At 39.1% G+C, this 14,939-nt stretch overlaps 1 protein-coding gene across 1 annotated transcript in view; it reads left to right on the top strand.

Moving 5' to 3' along the window:
* LOC107097287 (lysyl oxidase homolog 2A-like) overlaps positions 1 to 14,939 on the top strand; it is a 28,550-nt gene continuing 13,611 nt past the window's right edge. The window contains exons 1-3 of the mRNA XM_015394384.1: positions 1 to 132; positions 2,017 to 2,305; positions 6,332 to 6,507. Of these exons, the coding sequence (XP_015249870.1) occupies positions 2,038 to 2,305; positions 6,332 to 6,507 (444 nt within the window). The 5' untranslated portion in view covers positions 1 to 132; positions 2,017 to 2,037. The remainder of the gene's footprint in view (positions 133 to 2,016; positions 2,306 to 6,331; positions 6,508 to 14,939) is intronic.

Genomic DNA, 14,939 nt, shown 5'->3' with positions numbered 1-14,939 from the left:
CAGCTGTGCGGGGAGGCCAGATAAAACAGCCTGGAAAGTACTAAGGAGACAAAGAAGCGCTGCTGTAGCCTCCATCCCCTCCAACAGGTTAGAAACCACCCAACCAGAGCCTGCTTGTTCCTCTGCATCACAGTAAGTCTTCCTTCTTTGTTTTATCTTCTGCAAACTGCTCGAAACCCTTTTTAATTGTTGCCTGATAACTTTTGTAAAGACATTTTTCATGATTACTCTGTCTTTGCAGTTTAAACCTATATAAATGAACTTAGTTTTTTGGGGGCTCATCTAAACTTTTTATTTAAAAGTTAATGGCAAATAAGCTAACAAATAAAGTCACATTGGATATATCCATTCAGCTATAAGTGATTTTTAAGTTCATGTTTTTATTAATTATGCTTTCTGAAGCCATATGAACTGTTTTTCTTTACATTTTCTACACACAAATATTAATCTATTTTATTGATTGTTTTTTTTTAGACAGACAGACACAGAGATATCTGTTTATTTCTACACATAAAAGTTGTTCTATGTTGTTCATCCAACTCTGTCAGAAGTCATTTATTAAGTCATCATTACACTAAATCTGTTTGTAATTCAATCTCAGCATCAATCCAGATGTTCTGTAAAGGCATCACAGGTTTGTTGGAAAACATCATAGTAAAAAAGATGCACCATTTAAAAAAAGGATTTTATCTGCAGGTTAATATTTTGAAAAGTAAATCTGAACTCAAATATATTTAGCTGTGCCAATGAGAAATAAAATGTAAGTTGGCCAATAGTTTCTGGGAGCAAATTATTAAGATATTAGGAGGTCTGAAGCACAGTTAAATTTGAAAACAATACATCAAATATTAAACATCTTTTCAATCTGCATCATCTCCAGATAGAAAGAATATGATAAAACTCCAACACCCAAAATCAAATTCTACCCCACACACACACACACACACCCCAACCCCAGTATCACCAGATTTCCATGGGAACCTGGAACCATGGGAATGTTATCAAAATCAGGGCTAGAATAAAGCATGTTGGTGGCAGTATGGTGCTGTGGGGATGTTTTCTCAATCAGGGTTTGGTGACAGACTGTGAAGGTTTATTTTCCAGCGACAGTAACTTGAAGTCAGAGTTGGAAGCGCTTGTTCATTGACTTTGGGGGATCTTTAATCAAAGGAACACTTTTCTTTTTTTCCTTTCAAAAAACATCACTTCACCGATTCATAGGATAAAAAAAGGATAGAGAATTGTCACTAGGAGGCCTTTAAAGTTTCCTGCTGTCTATAGTAATATTTAGGGGAGCTGAACCGCATGTTTTACTTTGACTCCCCAGCGACATCCCACGCAGTTTGACAATTTATTGACCTTTCACCCAAGGAGGTGTTTATACAAGCGTCTGCAGTTTGCTGGGCTTTCACCATGACGTCAACTCGGAAAGTTGCCCCCCCCCCATTCCTTACCTAATGAAGAGTTTTCCTCCTAACTTTCTTCTTTCCATACCTTAAGTCCCCTGGGGGGGTTGTGGTCCCAGAGCCGACAAGTTCAAAGCTTTTCATTAAATATTTGGTTTCAGTTTTCTCTCTTTGCTGAAGTTCAGAGAGTTCACATGGACCTCGAGTCCCAGATCAGCAGATAAAGAGACATTGAGCGCCCTGTCTTCAGGAGCTCCCATTTATCTCCCAGTTAGACAGATAGAAAAAGGCCTGATGTTAGTTTTCAACCAAAACACTCCAACTCTGCTTAGAGGCATTTTTTACTAGCAGAACTTCAGAGTTTATATTTATTAGCAGAATAAAAACCATATGCTGAAAGCAAGTGTGGTAAATTTTGGTTCTATACTTGTGGTTTCACAAAGGGCCTGTGGAAACGTGATATGATGGCCAAACCAGGATTTTATCATGGCTCCCACTTATTCCCTGACATCATATGCAAAAGGCAGCACAAAGAAACCCAAAAGGGTCTGTTGACAACAGTTTTGTAAAGCAGATAATAAAAGTCACATGTTGTCGTATCTCCCTGTAGAAAACTCATCTTGTCTCCAGTATGGTGAACCAACTCTTAATGGCGTTGCTATGCATGTCGGCACTGATCAGTGCCCAGACAGACCCCAGCAAGCCTGCAATCCAGCTGCGGCTAGCAGGGGAGAAGAAGAAACACTACGAGGGTCGAGTGGAAGTTTTCTACAACGGAGAGTGGGGGACAGTGTGTGATGATGACTTCACCATCCAAGCTGCACAAGTGGTGTGCAGAGAGCTGGGCTTCATTGATGCTGTGTCCTGGTCTCCTTCAGCCAAGTTTGGAAAGGGGGAAGGTGAGAAATGAAGGCTCTGTTGTTAGAAATTCTCCTAAATGAGTGAAATCGATTGAAAAACTTCCTGAAATGTAACCAGAGGAGCAGGGATCAGGGGTTTTTAGGATGTTGGTGGGTGATCTCTGACTCCTACAACCACATACATTTAGAGGCAGGCAGCATATGTCTGCTCTCAGCTCCGTTTGCTCCCTGGGAATCTCTGAATGAGTTCCAGGTTTTCCCCGTCTGAGAGGTAATCCCCTCTGGCGCTGTTTTCCTCATCAGCACATCCGTCCGCTCAGACTGGCGATCCACTGGAAGCGCTGTGACCCAGACATAAAAACTCCTTCGTTTTTTGCTTTTTTTTCTCCATCTTATATTGTTTCATGCGTTGCCTTAGAAACATAGATGGCATCCTCATCTCTGTTTGTTCTGTCAGTTGCTATAAATTCAGCCTGGACTGCTGTTAAGGCCCCACTCTTCCTCCTCTAGGATGGGGACTTGCTAATTAAAGGCAGAGTAACTAGATTTCCAGTTAAATTCTTGAAGTACAGCAGTTATTATGGAAATTTCGGTATAATAGCTACTTTTATTAACCCCAGCAGGCCCACACATGTCATGATGTCAGTATTGTTTAGAATTTTTGTAAAAGATAGTAAATTAATCATGGGTTCATTGACTTTTAATCTCTAAATAAGGATAGAAATTTTATTTTGTCCAGTTATGTGATGTTGATTGTGTGTTTTTTGCCACCCTCAGCGTTTAGCATATGAGTGAAAAAGTTTTAAATGTGCTCTCGTCTGACCAGAGTACATTCCTCTACATGGTTTGCAGTTTTCTGCAAATCAGACTCTTGCAGTTTTTTTTTTAAATAACTGTTGCAGCTCTTACGTAAAAAGCCATATTTGTTTTAGCACCCTTCTAAATACATTACCCCTTACCCTGAGCTGGGAAAAACTGCCCCCTCCTCCAGACATGCAGAGTTTGCGGTTGTGATAAAATGACAAAATGTTGGAAAGGTTTAATGAGGTGAAAACGTTTGCAATGCATCTACATCACCAGAAACTCTGAAGAGACACATTGCCAAAGGAGTTTGATCTACAGCATAATTGTATAACAGTAACTTCCTTTTTAGAACAATATAGTTAATCGACTATTATTTAGAAGTTTTAGTTAGACTGGCTGATATTACTATCCTCTATTTCTTGGCTAACTTTGCAGTAATCGCTCGTTATTAAAATGATTAAACTGTGCTCTTTGCTTCTCTCTGAGGGCCTTTTAAAATCCCGGAAAACATTTAAATAGTTTTTTTACTGCTGCAATAATCACTGGTATTTTTTGCTCAAAAGCCCGTAGAGACTTTGCTGGATCTCACCCCAAAATCAAAGTCAATTTTTGTGCTGTAAGATTCCTCCATCCAGAGGTAATGGAGGGAAAGCGCTGTGTGACCATGCAGTCAAAGACTTGGTATGATCACAATGTTCCTCAGGAACATGTGGAGTCTGTCTAAGGGATGGCAGCACGTTGAAGGTTCCCATGACTACAGCTGCGTGGTTTTCCTCATGCATGGTTCGGATCTGCCAGCTGTGCAGCAGAAGATCGCTTCAGTCTGAGCGGATTTTAGTCACGTTTTGTCAGCCAACTAACTGCTACCGACAGTAAGCACCATTTCTTCAATTGAAATGCTAAGAAACTTGTTGACGGAGAGTAATTCCAGGCTAAAGCTGTCAGGTTTGATAAAAAAGCTTCCCTGAAATTTCATTTTAAAGCAGCAAAGTGTAACTTTTAACCACTAGGGGTGCCAGACCTGTAACTAAGAGGTTTACGTCCCTGAAGGCCATGGGCAGCATAATAAAACAGTTTCAGTGGTGAGTTTTTATAACCTAACAACAGCTTTTTAAGGTTAGCTCTTGTGTTAAGGGAAGCTCAGACCGCCATGTAACTTACATAGAGGAGCTTTTAAGGAGGGCGGCTCACATGAAGCTTTAATGCATATTAAATTAAGCAAAAATGTGGGCTTCACACATTTTGCTTTAATAAAGTGATTATCTAGTTAAACTGAAACCCAAGAAGACATATGTATTACAGCTGTGTGGGGGCAAGAGGCGGCATACACCCTGGACAGGTCGCCAGTCCATCGCAGGACAACACAGAGAAAAACCATTCACGCACACCTAAGGACAATTTAGAGAAGCCAATTAAACTAACAGTCATGTTTTAGGACTGTGGGAAAAAGCCAGAGTACCAAGAGAGAACCCACGCATGCTCAGGGAGAACATGCATACTCCATGCAGAAAGACCCCAGGCTGGGAATCAAACCCAGAACCTTCTTGCTGCAAGGCAGCAGTGCTACCCACTGCTCCACTGAGCAGCCTGTATTTTTCAACTTCTTTAGTAAAAACCGAAATGCTTTAATGTCCTCTACTATCAACCGCAGTCAAAGCACAGCAGGAGCTCTACCTGCTGGCAGTTTGTAGCTGATTGCCTTTTGTTGGTCAACTTGTTGACTGATCAGATTCTCTGCTGCTGTGCTAAACTGTTTCAGATCTTATTCCAGGGAGCTGTACTACTTTGCTTTATTTGTTTATTAATCTTAGTGAACACTCATCATACCCACAGTGCCTTTATCTTTATGCTCTTCTTTAAATAGATTATGGAGGATTAAATCCATTATGTTGGTGAATATTTGCAGTCATTGAGCTCATAGTAATTGCAAAAATGTAAAAAAAAAAAAAGTGTAAAAAAAAAAAACCTTTGGACTTTGTTTTCCACTTTTTGCTTACCTTTTAGTAAGCTTTTTCAATCAAAATGTCAGAATTAGCATTGAGTTCAAAGCTTTATAGAGTGGCACAAAAAAGCCTTGTTATTGTTAGAAAACAATTTGCATGTTTCTAAGCCATAAGAAGGCTTTGTTGGTCCGCTCTTTAGAGCTTGGAACTCAACGCTAATCCAGGCATTTTGAATTGAAAAAAGCTTCCTAGATGGGAAGCGAAATGTCTTCAGAGTTGGAAAATAATGTCCAGTGGTTTGTTTTTTTTACTTTTTGGGAATTACATTCCTGACTATCAATAAGGGATGTAATGTCTCCACATGAATCCTTTACTGAGTAAATCTGTCCATAATGTCACTCAGTAGATAGTTCAGAATTTCCTCCAGTTTGATGCAGAAAATATAGAGGAGAAACCCGGCTGCAGTGATGGAATTCATCCATGAAGTCTATAATGAAATCATCCTGGTGCCATCTTGAAAATATTGCCTGATCAAGGGGTTTCCCGAAACAACAGAACAGAAAAAACAAGAGAAGGCTTTTACTTTGTAGGTTAAGAATATTCGCCCCCAAACACAAGACATCATTTAGACGTTTGTTTGATTTAGTCAAGATATAGTTGCTGAAAATTTAACTGTGTTGGTCAGTCTGATTTTGTCCCACATTAGTGCAATAATCTGAAAATTATGGCTTTTCACTTTTCAACCAAATGTAGATGTCGTTTGGACGAAAATAATTAGTTTTCAAATGTTTTCAACATGTTTTTGTTTGGTGGCATGCAATGAGTTCTCTGTAAAAATAAATCAGACTGCCTCAGCCTGTCTATAATGCTGCTGCCACAGTCCTGATCAACATCGGAAAGTTAAATCATTACATATCAGTATTTAAGTCGTTGCACTGATTCCCTGTGTATCTAAAAGTAGATTTATATCTTTGGATCGGTTTCTAAGAACTGAAGCACCAAATTATCTAGACCAGGCCTAAGAGATTTTATGAGCATCTCTAACTATAAGCTTTATCAAAAAGGACAATTTTAAGTCTACCCTTAAAAGTAGACAGTGTGTCTATATTGTTCATATATATTCCACAGGAGAGGAGTCTTTATCTTGCTGGATATTGGGTAACAGACTTGATAGAGCCTTCATGAGCTTAATCTTATCTCTCCGTTTTAAATATTATATTGTCTTTGCTTTTCCTTCTCTACTATTTAAAAATAAATGCTTTGAATTACCTCATACATATTTGCTATACAAATAAACCTGCTTTCTTTTTTGCTGCAGGTCATATCTGGCTAGACAACGTGCACTGCACCGGTACAGAGAAGAGCCTGGCTCACTGCAAGTCAAACGGTTTTGGAGTTTCTGACTGCAAACATTCAGAGGATGTCGGGGTGGTGTGCTCCCAGAAACGCATCCCAGGCTTCAAGTTCATCAGGAACCAGGCACTCAGTGGGGAGGTAGGCTCACAGAGACATCTGCTGTATGAAAATGATCAAATGTGCACTAAAAGCATGGTTCAAGTTCGCACATGTAACCACAGATAGACAGAGGACAGGCTTTGGATGAAAGAAAAGTCAAGTTTTTATTCAAATCGTTCCAACTTTTCTCTCAGGGATTGTACTCTAATAAATCATGGTCTTATCACAAGCTTAACATCTTTATCAGAAATCTCATTTCGATTAGACTCAAAATTTTACTGCTCATTTTTTGGTGTAATAAATACAGCTAACCATTCTATTTCTGGTCTAAAAAGTCTTCCAGTGACTTCCATTAGTATATTAAGAGTGTCCAGACCTGAGCGGCGCTCTGCAGGCCAGCAGATCATGGTGATGACTCAGAGCATAGGAATATCATCCCGTCTGCCTGCAGAAAGCTCCTCTGTACCGGATGGAAAGTCAGTGTGGGCTTGTGAACGTGACAGTAGGAGAGGAAGGGAGGGAGGGAGTTTGAGGGAGACGATGCAGACATTCCTTCAGCATGTCTGAAAACAAGTGGCCAAAAACAAGCTGCTGGAGTTTGTGTTGCTTCATTTTCACTTAAAACTGAGGCAGCGTTCGTTTGGCAGCTTCAAAGAAAGGCAGTGCTTTCCCCACATTCATGCTGGAGAGTTTTTGTTTGTTTATACATGATGTGTGGCAGAGGTGTTGGCTGCAGCAGCCAGAACAGTGAATATATGTTTGCTTCAGTGTAAAGTTAAGGTAACATACTGAAGGAAGGAAAAAAATAAAGAGCTTGTTTATCATTTTCTTGCCTTGTTCCGTGTTTGGAATGATGGAAATGAAGGAGAGGTGAGATGAAATGCTTAATGTGGACTGCTGAACACACTTCACTTATTCCTATGTTTTTTTTTACAGGTTGTACATGTTGGTAACACCTCCTTGTTCTCTATGTGCTCAGTATGTTTAGGCTTTCTGGTGTGTTAGTGCAGTTCAGTCCCCCACCCTGTAAATATTTCTTCAGTCTGACCAACGTCTTTTAAGTCTCAGAGAAGAGGAAAAGGGAAAAGGTGTAGCTACACCTCTTTAGGGCTGCTTGACCTGACAGCAGCAATGAGCAACCTGTTTATTCTCAGCATGAATCGACATTTTGTGTCGGGTCTAAAATAGTGAACATTCCCAGCTGTGGGCATTACCACCAGTCAGTGGATAAAACCGTCCACCTGTTTTCTTATCCCTTCAACTTGTCCACATGTTACAAACTTAGAGGTATTTCATATGGATCATGTGGGATAGATCAGGAGTTCCCAAAGTAGAGGAAGTTTACCCCCCCAAGGGCTGTCTCAAAGCCCCTGGGGGGGATGTAATCCCTAAGTAGAGAGAAAAATGTATCATTAAATATCATAATTATGAGCGTCTAATGAAATAAGTTGATGTAACATTAAATGATCTAATTACATGATATAAATATGAAAAATACTGGCATTAATGCACTTTCACATTTTTCCAACCACCATTAAACTTCACAAAGAAGAAATGTTAAAAATACAAACAAAAGTCCTATTAAATGTTTAAAAATACGTCTGAAATTATGAATTATACAATTAAATGTTATTTATAACTATTTCACTTTATGCATAATTAAATGTAGAGTAATTCTATGCATTTGTTTTGGGGTCCTCATACAACTTTTTCATCCAAAATATGATACTGATATTGCAGCTTTAATTAGCGAATGATCCGATATTAGTGTGTAATAAAAGAAAAGGATTGCTCAAGTGACCTTCCTCAAACAGCTGACTCATTTCTCATTCACCAAAGAGCTTTCTGAGATGTTAGAGAAATATTCTGATATTCATTTATTGATATTGGGGAGTTTTCTCTGATATCGGTATCAGATTGGGACAGCCCTACTATTTTTATGGGGGGTCTCCAGTCTGTTGTTTTGCTATTTTTTTGATACAGGCTGAAATGTTTGGGATCTCCTGGGATAAATTGACGGATATCTGCGAAGGGGAAGGAACATGACCAATAATGTTTTGAGGCGTCTCTGGCTTTGGATGTCTGCATACAACCACAAACCTACACTTCAACACTGAAACAGTTAAAATCATTCAAAAGCAGGTTCATAGTTGACTGAATCTGTATTTAATCAAATTATTCACCTATTTAGGATTGTGTGTTGAGATATCTTGTTGTAGAGCTGCCGTCTGTTGGTAACCATCTGCTCCATATGCTTTGAAAGGATGCATTAAATAAAAAACAAGAAAAAAAGTTTTGAATGAGTGAGTGTTAAAGGTGTAGTGGAGGATGTTCTTTTTCCAGGTGGATCATCAAGTGGTCCTCCTAAGCGTCAATCATTCTGGTGATTTGTTTACATAAGGCCGTCCTACGTGCTGATCCCCATTTTCACTTACTGGTGGTGAATCTGACATAGTGGAAAATTTACAAATCTTCCTTTGGAAAGTGAGCTTATATGAGCAATGCAAACAGGAAATTCTAAGCCGTGCTTGCACGAGAAGAAATGGGCTCCTGCATGCTCTCGCATGCATTTAAATAGCGTTGCCTATCAGGAGCGGGTACTCGGTTGTGCATGTGCATTTTTTTTTTAAATGGAGAGGGCGGAACTTTTAAAAAGTTCGCAAAGATCCTCCTCTATACCTTTGATATTTGTTTTAAAGTTTTGCAAGACTTTTGATGTGTCAGAAATATTGCAAACCATCTATCTTTTTCATTCTCCTTCATTATTAGGCACTAATTTTAACTTTTCCATCTCATAAAAATCAACTTAAATCCATATAATTTGGATGTAATGTTTGGAAACTTCAAAGGGTTTGAATACTTTGAAAGAAGCTGCACTATTTGGATTTAGTGTCAAAGTATTATTATTAACTAATCTGAAAGCATACTTCCAATTTCGAATGGTTATCCCCTAAAAGTGTAATAATAGACCAATCATTCCTGAACAATAGAATCATCATTATTAATTTAACTAAAGTATTTTTATAAACCTCATCAATAACAGGATATTAATCTGTACCAGCCTAGTTTTCCACAGTGCAGTGTTGTTGTTGTTGTTGTGTACTAATGACTGATGTGGTGTTTCAGATGATGGTCAGTAGGATATTTTCCCTCTAATTAAGTGGGGATGATCTACCCAGCTGTGCAATGTTGTGACGTGCTGGAAAATCAGCGTGCAGAGGGGGAGGACCTATTTCCAGATAATTAGATGGTGCAAGTTTGATAGCAGTCATTCTTAGAGGATGTTTTTGTATTTTCCGGCACGTTTTGTGCCACACTTTACCTGTGCTATCATTATGTAATAATGTTTTTGTGATTAAAACGGTGCAGCAGATGGAAAGGTCACACTGGTTTAAAGGACTCTGAGAATGGTGTAAAACCTTTTCATGTTTGTTTTAAAAATGCTGTCGACTCTAACCATTTTTAAGAATTGGTTGCATTCTGGTGAACCTTACGATAACTGTATGTTAATTATTTCATTTATTAGCATTTTCTGAAACCAGTCTTTGACAAAACAGTGTTATAGACAATTTTATCAATGCTTAGATCATGCCTTCTTAATCAGGGTCTTCCTCTTCACCCAAAAAAGACGCCTGCATCTAGAATTACAGTTCAAAGATCAACACTTCTTCATTCTGTGTAAAATTACTCCAATTAAATTTGATTTAATTGTGATTTAATTTGAATCTTTTTATTTCTTGTTGCTTATTTCAAACATGAGAAAGAAGTAAACTAAAAGGTAAGCCGAGATTTTGGGGGCGAATGTTAACCCTTTGCTATTGTATCGGCATCAGCAGATTCATGCATGCATTCAGCAGCCATGCTTTGAAATCATGTAAAGGGCATGCACTGTTGCTCCCTCCATATGATATCCATTGTTATTCTTTTGTTTGATTTGCCAGAAATATTTCATTTTCATTGAAATTAAGACTTGTATAACTTTTTTTTAAACAATGGCCTCATTTGTATTATGTATAAGAAGAAAAAAACAAACAATATTGGCCTAAAAAAATATGCAATCTCCATATATAGTGTTGGCATCTACTAGTCCATTTCTAGACTAAATCTAATTTATTGACTTGCTTTTTTAATTGCTTGTTCTCTTGCATGTGTTTTAGCACGACAGTGACTCTTCAGTTAAAGTTGGCAGAGAAAGAACATTTTGTTCTTGAAGCGATGAGTTAAAATGAAGCAGCTGCAGTCCTCCAGAGCATGTTTGCTTGAACAAACCAGATACCCCGGGACTCATCAGTTAAATTTCAGACTCCAGCTGAAACAGGAGAACACACCAGTTAGGTGGTTTTAATGCAATAAAACTTGGCAAAGGTTATGCACCTTCCTCTATTCTCATGGTGACAGCTGAGCAGGAGTTTGATTCGCTTTCAGCAACTTGCTTTAAAAAGAAAAGGATGGAGGGGTGATTTATGTCCGGAAACTCCAGTACCAGCAGTTAGAGCACATGTTGAGCAGCTGGATCCTCTTGGTGCTTTATTTCTCCTTTGTGTCTCACATTAACCAAGCGGAAGATCCCAGTTTTATGAGGTGGTGTCTTCACAATGTTAACCCCCTCACAGGGGACATATATCACCAGCAAATGTGATTCAAAACTGAAGTCTTTATGTTGCAAAACTTGAACCATAAGTGTTAATGGGTTATTAACAGAGATAAAATTATGTCAGGTTTTATTATAATTTGGCATAGGGAAATATTCTAGTTGGTTGATATTGGATTTCATGTCAAACATTTAGTCAAGTTCTAGTTTTTATAGTCACTGCATGAAAAAGGGTACCTGCATGTAATCTATGATGCTTCTAGTTGTGAAATTTAGATTCCTGCCTGCCTAGCTTCAGTTTTATTGGTTATAAATTACTGCCAAACTAAGGCCAAAATGGAAGCTGGACACTAAAGACAATCCAGATGCAAAGCCTACCAGTTATCAGTCACGTAGGTTTGGCAGTCTGGGGTCCAGTGAGGCAGGAACTGGGGTGTGGCAGATGTGAAAGTCATTGCTGAAGAGTCTGGCTGTTCGTCTAAACTGAAGCGTGATCAGTGTTCATTCCTGCCAAGTTTTGTAATGTGGGCTGGACAGCAGGAGAATGGGCGGGGCGCTTTTTACACACGTGTTGTCGAACGTGCTGAAAAAAGGAGGCTGTGGAGGCTGGATAGAAAATCCCAGTAGTGGAAGCGTTAGTCAGAGAGCGGCTGAACCACAGCCTCATGTTCACACACCTCCGTTCTGAGGGAGGCCCAGTCAGAAAAAATAAAGTCTGCTCTTCCTTTGGAAAGACTGTAGCTCAGTTTAGTGACTAACTCCCTGAGGGTCTGCTCTCCTGTCTGCCCTCAGTTACCGCCTACGAACAAGAAAATCCTTTAAAAGGATTCCTGACCAACATTACTGACAATGACGTACAGCAAGATTCAGCAAACGTGACGAAATATTCATTAAACTTTCCTACATTTGGATGACCTGATCTAATAATAGAACTAACTACTTGGGAGTTGGTTGAACCTGATTATGTTTTAACATAACCCACTGAAATTAATACAATAGTACATGCTTGTATGTAGTCAAAACTGAGAAAATATGAAAAAGAACATAAATTCATAGTGGATGGAGAAGTCAAAAGGGCATTTAAAGAAGTTGATTCTCCATATTTAAGATTTGTTTCTGTGTGGTATGGTAAGCTTCAGGGAGAGTTTAGGCCAATGATAAACAAAACACCCCTAAAAGAAAGGAAATAATGATTTACCTGACTTCAAATAAAACCAAAAGCCTACAACAAAAACCTACCTGAGGAACACATTAACAGGAGAAAAGTGGGGTTAAACAATAAGGCAGCTGTTCGATACCAAAGCCTGAACACGTTCATGTCAGAACAAATGCACAGAGCATTCAATCTTACAGGCAGACAAATGGACCAGAGGTGCAGCTTCAAAGCTCTTAATTGTGTATAGGGGATTGCTAATTGGACAGAAACCCAGTAAGCAGCACCCAATCTTGGAGGAGGCGGAGCCTAAAACAGAATATGGCATCCATTCAGTGCAGAAACAAAGACAGGGTTATTGTTAACCCTGCTGTGTGTCCATCATCTATGGGCTCAGATCTGTAATAAGTGTCTATTTCCCTCTAAAAGTTGGCTTAATAACTTAGCACTAGTTAAGAAGAAGCTCCAAGCAATATGTTGGGTCCATGCGTCACGCTGAGTTAATCCTTTATTTTTTATACAGCATTAAAGGTAACCTAGACGAGGAGCTCCCAGCCTCCTTATTCACCCTAACTTAAAAAACTATAATACATGCTGTTTTAATAGATTTCCCAAATTTGTAGCTCTTTTAACAAATCCTGTAATCATTTAAGATTAATAAAGTCCAAGTTAGATCTGTTTAGTTTGTATTAAGCTGGATCTAAGGTTGTTCTGATACCAACAAAACTAGAATAAATCCTTTAAACCAATACAGTAAGGGTTTAACAAATCTCATGTGTTGATTTTAGTTCTGACATTTCTAGTTCCATTTGGTTGAAGGCAATCCAGACTCTTTATTAATCTTGTCAAACAGTAATTCAGTATATAGAACTACTTTGTGTCATTTTACGTTTTGTATTATTGCAAATCTTCATATTTTTTAGAGCTTAAAAATGAGACAGTTTATGATGTCTCTTTGGTCTGGACCCCGCAGAGCTAAAAACGATCTGGTCTGTATAGTTGGGGTACAGCCAGATGGTATAAAGCTGAGTTTATGCTTGGTGGTCAGGGTTCGGGAGGCTGGTGGGCGCCTGGAATGATCCCAGCTGTGCATATCTGTCCACTTCTCGTCAGTCCCACAGATTCAGACAGCCAGTTCTCCAACTCTGAGCTAAATGCAGCACAGCTTAAAGCCGTCTCAGTTCCTCTCTTCTCACCTAACCTCTGACCTGCCATTTGTCAAAAAATGTCATTTTTCTTGCATTTTTTACTCATTTTTTGTACTAAAATCTACAAGCTCAGTTTATTTTGCTTTTAATTTGCAGACAAACTAACAATTAAGATCTAGAGCGCCAAGTCTTTGATTATGGTAAAGTATCTGACCCGTCATCCCTGCCAAGAACAGACAGAAAACACTCTGTCACGCTCTGACTAGAAAGACTCCCTTGGTGAAAGGGTAGTCTTTACCCGGTCTAACCGCTGCGGTCAGTGGGAGGACCAGGGTTCTTCCTGAGACGTTGGAGACTCCTCCTGCTCCGCAGTCATGAATGCTAAGAGACCGTGAAGCCTTGAACATTCCCCGAGGCTGACGCCATGTCAGGAAACCACTTTGTGGGCAAGTGTTTAATATTCTGGGAAACATGCCGGACTTAAAACTGGATGTTACAAAAGCACCACGTTCAGCAGTTTAAAAAAAACATCTACGAATCCAAGTTGTTTTTGGCATCGAGGGGTCAACCTCACACCCATTTGGGAGCAAAGGACAGAAGCAGAACAATGCCAGAGTTATTAACTATTTTCAAATTAAGGTCTTGAGGTGAAAGGTAACCCTTCCCATTTGATTCGTCAGCAGCTGGCTGAGTGTAACCTTTAGGTAGACAGAGAAACCTTCACTGCTCTCATCAACTACACTCACGGTTGGATCTTCTCTGTTTACCAGAATTTTCATATTTCGAGTATGAATTGGTTTAATTTGTAGCATGTGTGAAATCTAAGAATTTCACAAGAATTTCCCCTCCAGTAAGCTGCCTCTTTCCTCCCTGAAGGGCTTCACATTTCTTGACTGATAGTCAACGGCTGTGTTGTATTTATCATATATCAAGTGGACATGATGTGTGCCAGTTCCTGTAAATAACACTCTGCAGATATTTTACCAGATGGCGATTTATTTGCGATTATGTTCCCTTTTCTTGTTGCGTAACCCCTGTTTATAAGCAAACACTCTGGGTCTGGATAGTCTCTGGGGAAAGCAGGATGCCACAGAGCTTGATGCAACGTGGAACGGCACGTTTTTCAAAGCAGGTTGGAGGAACGGGATTTAGTGTGAGGTGGGCTTTATGTGACGAATCCTGCAGATGAGTGATCAAATGAGGTGTTATATGCAGATTGTTTTAGGTGATTCCCAAAATAAAAACCAGTGATGGGCATAAGCGTTGCACGTGACTGTGCCCTGGAATGAGCTGCAAGTCCTGCATCTGTAAAAGATGATTGCATACTACAAGTCTAAATAGACGTTATGTAGGCATTCTACAGGCTGTAAACAGACCAATATGATAAAAGTTTTAGTTGTTATGCTCAGTACCTCCAGTGTTTTTCTGTGGTTTTGTGCCCCAAAGGTTGTTTTTGTGGCTTTTTTTTTTATTATTTGTTGTTTTTTTTCTGTTTTATGGCAAAAACAATAGACTTTCTTATATATATATATATATATATATATATATATATACAACAAACAACACATACAGTATATAT

Source organism: Cyprinodon variegatus, unplaced genomic scaffold (assembly GCF_000732505.1).
Source record: "Cyprinodon variegatus isolate N-32 unplaced genomic scaffold, C_variegatus-1.0 Scaffold682, whole genome shotgun sequence".
NCBI classification, from domain to species: Eukaryota; Metazoa; Chordata; class Actinopteri; order Cyprinodontiformes; family Cyprinodontidae; genus Cyprinodon; species Cyprinodon variegatus.
Note: the sequence above shows the minus strand (reverse complement) of the source record. Positions and strands in the feature narration are given on the sequence as shown.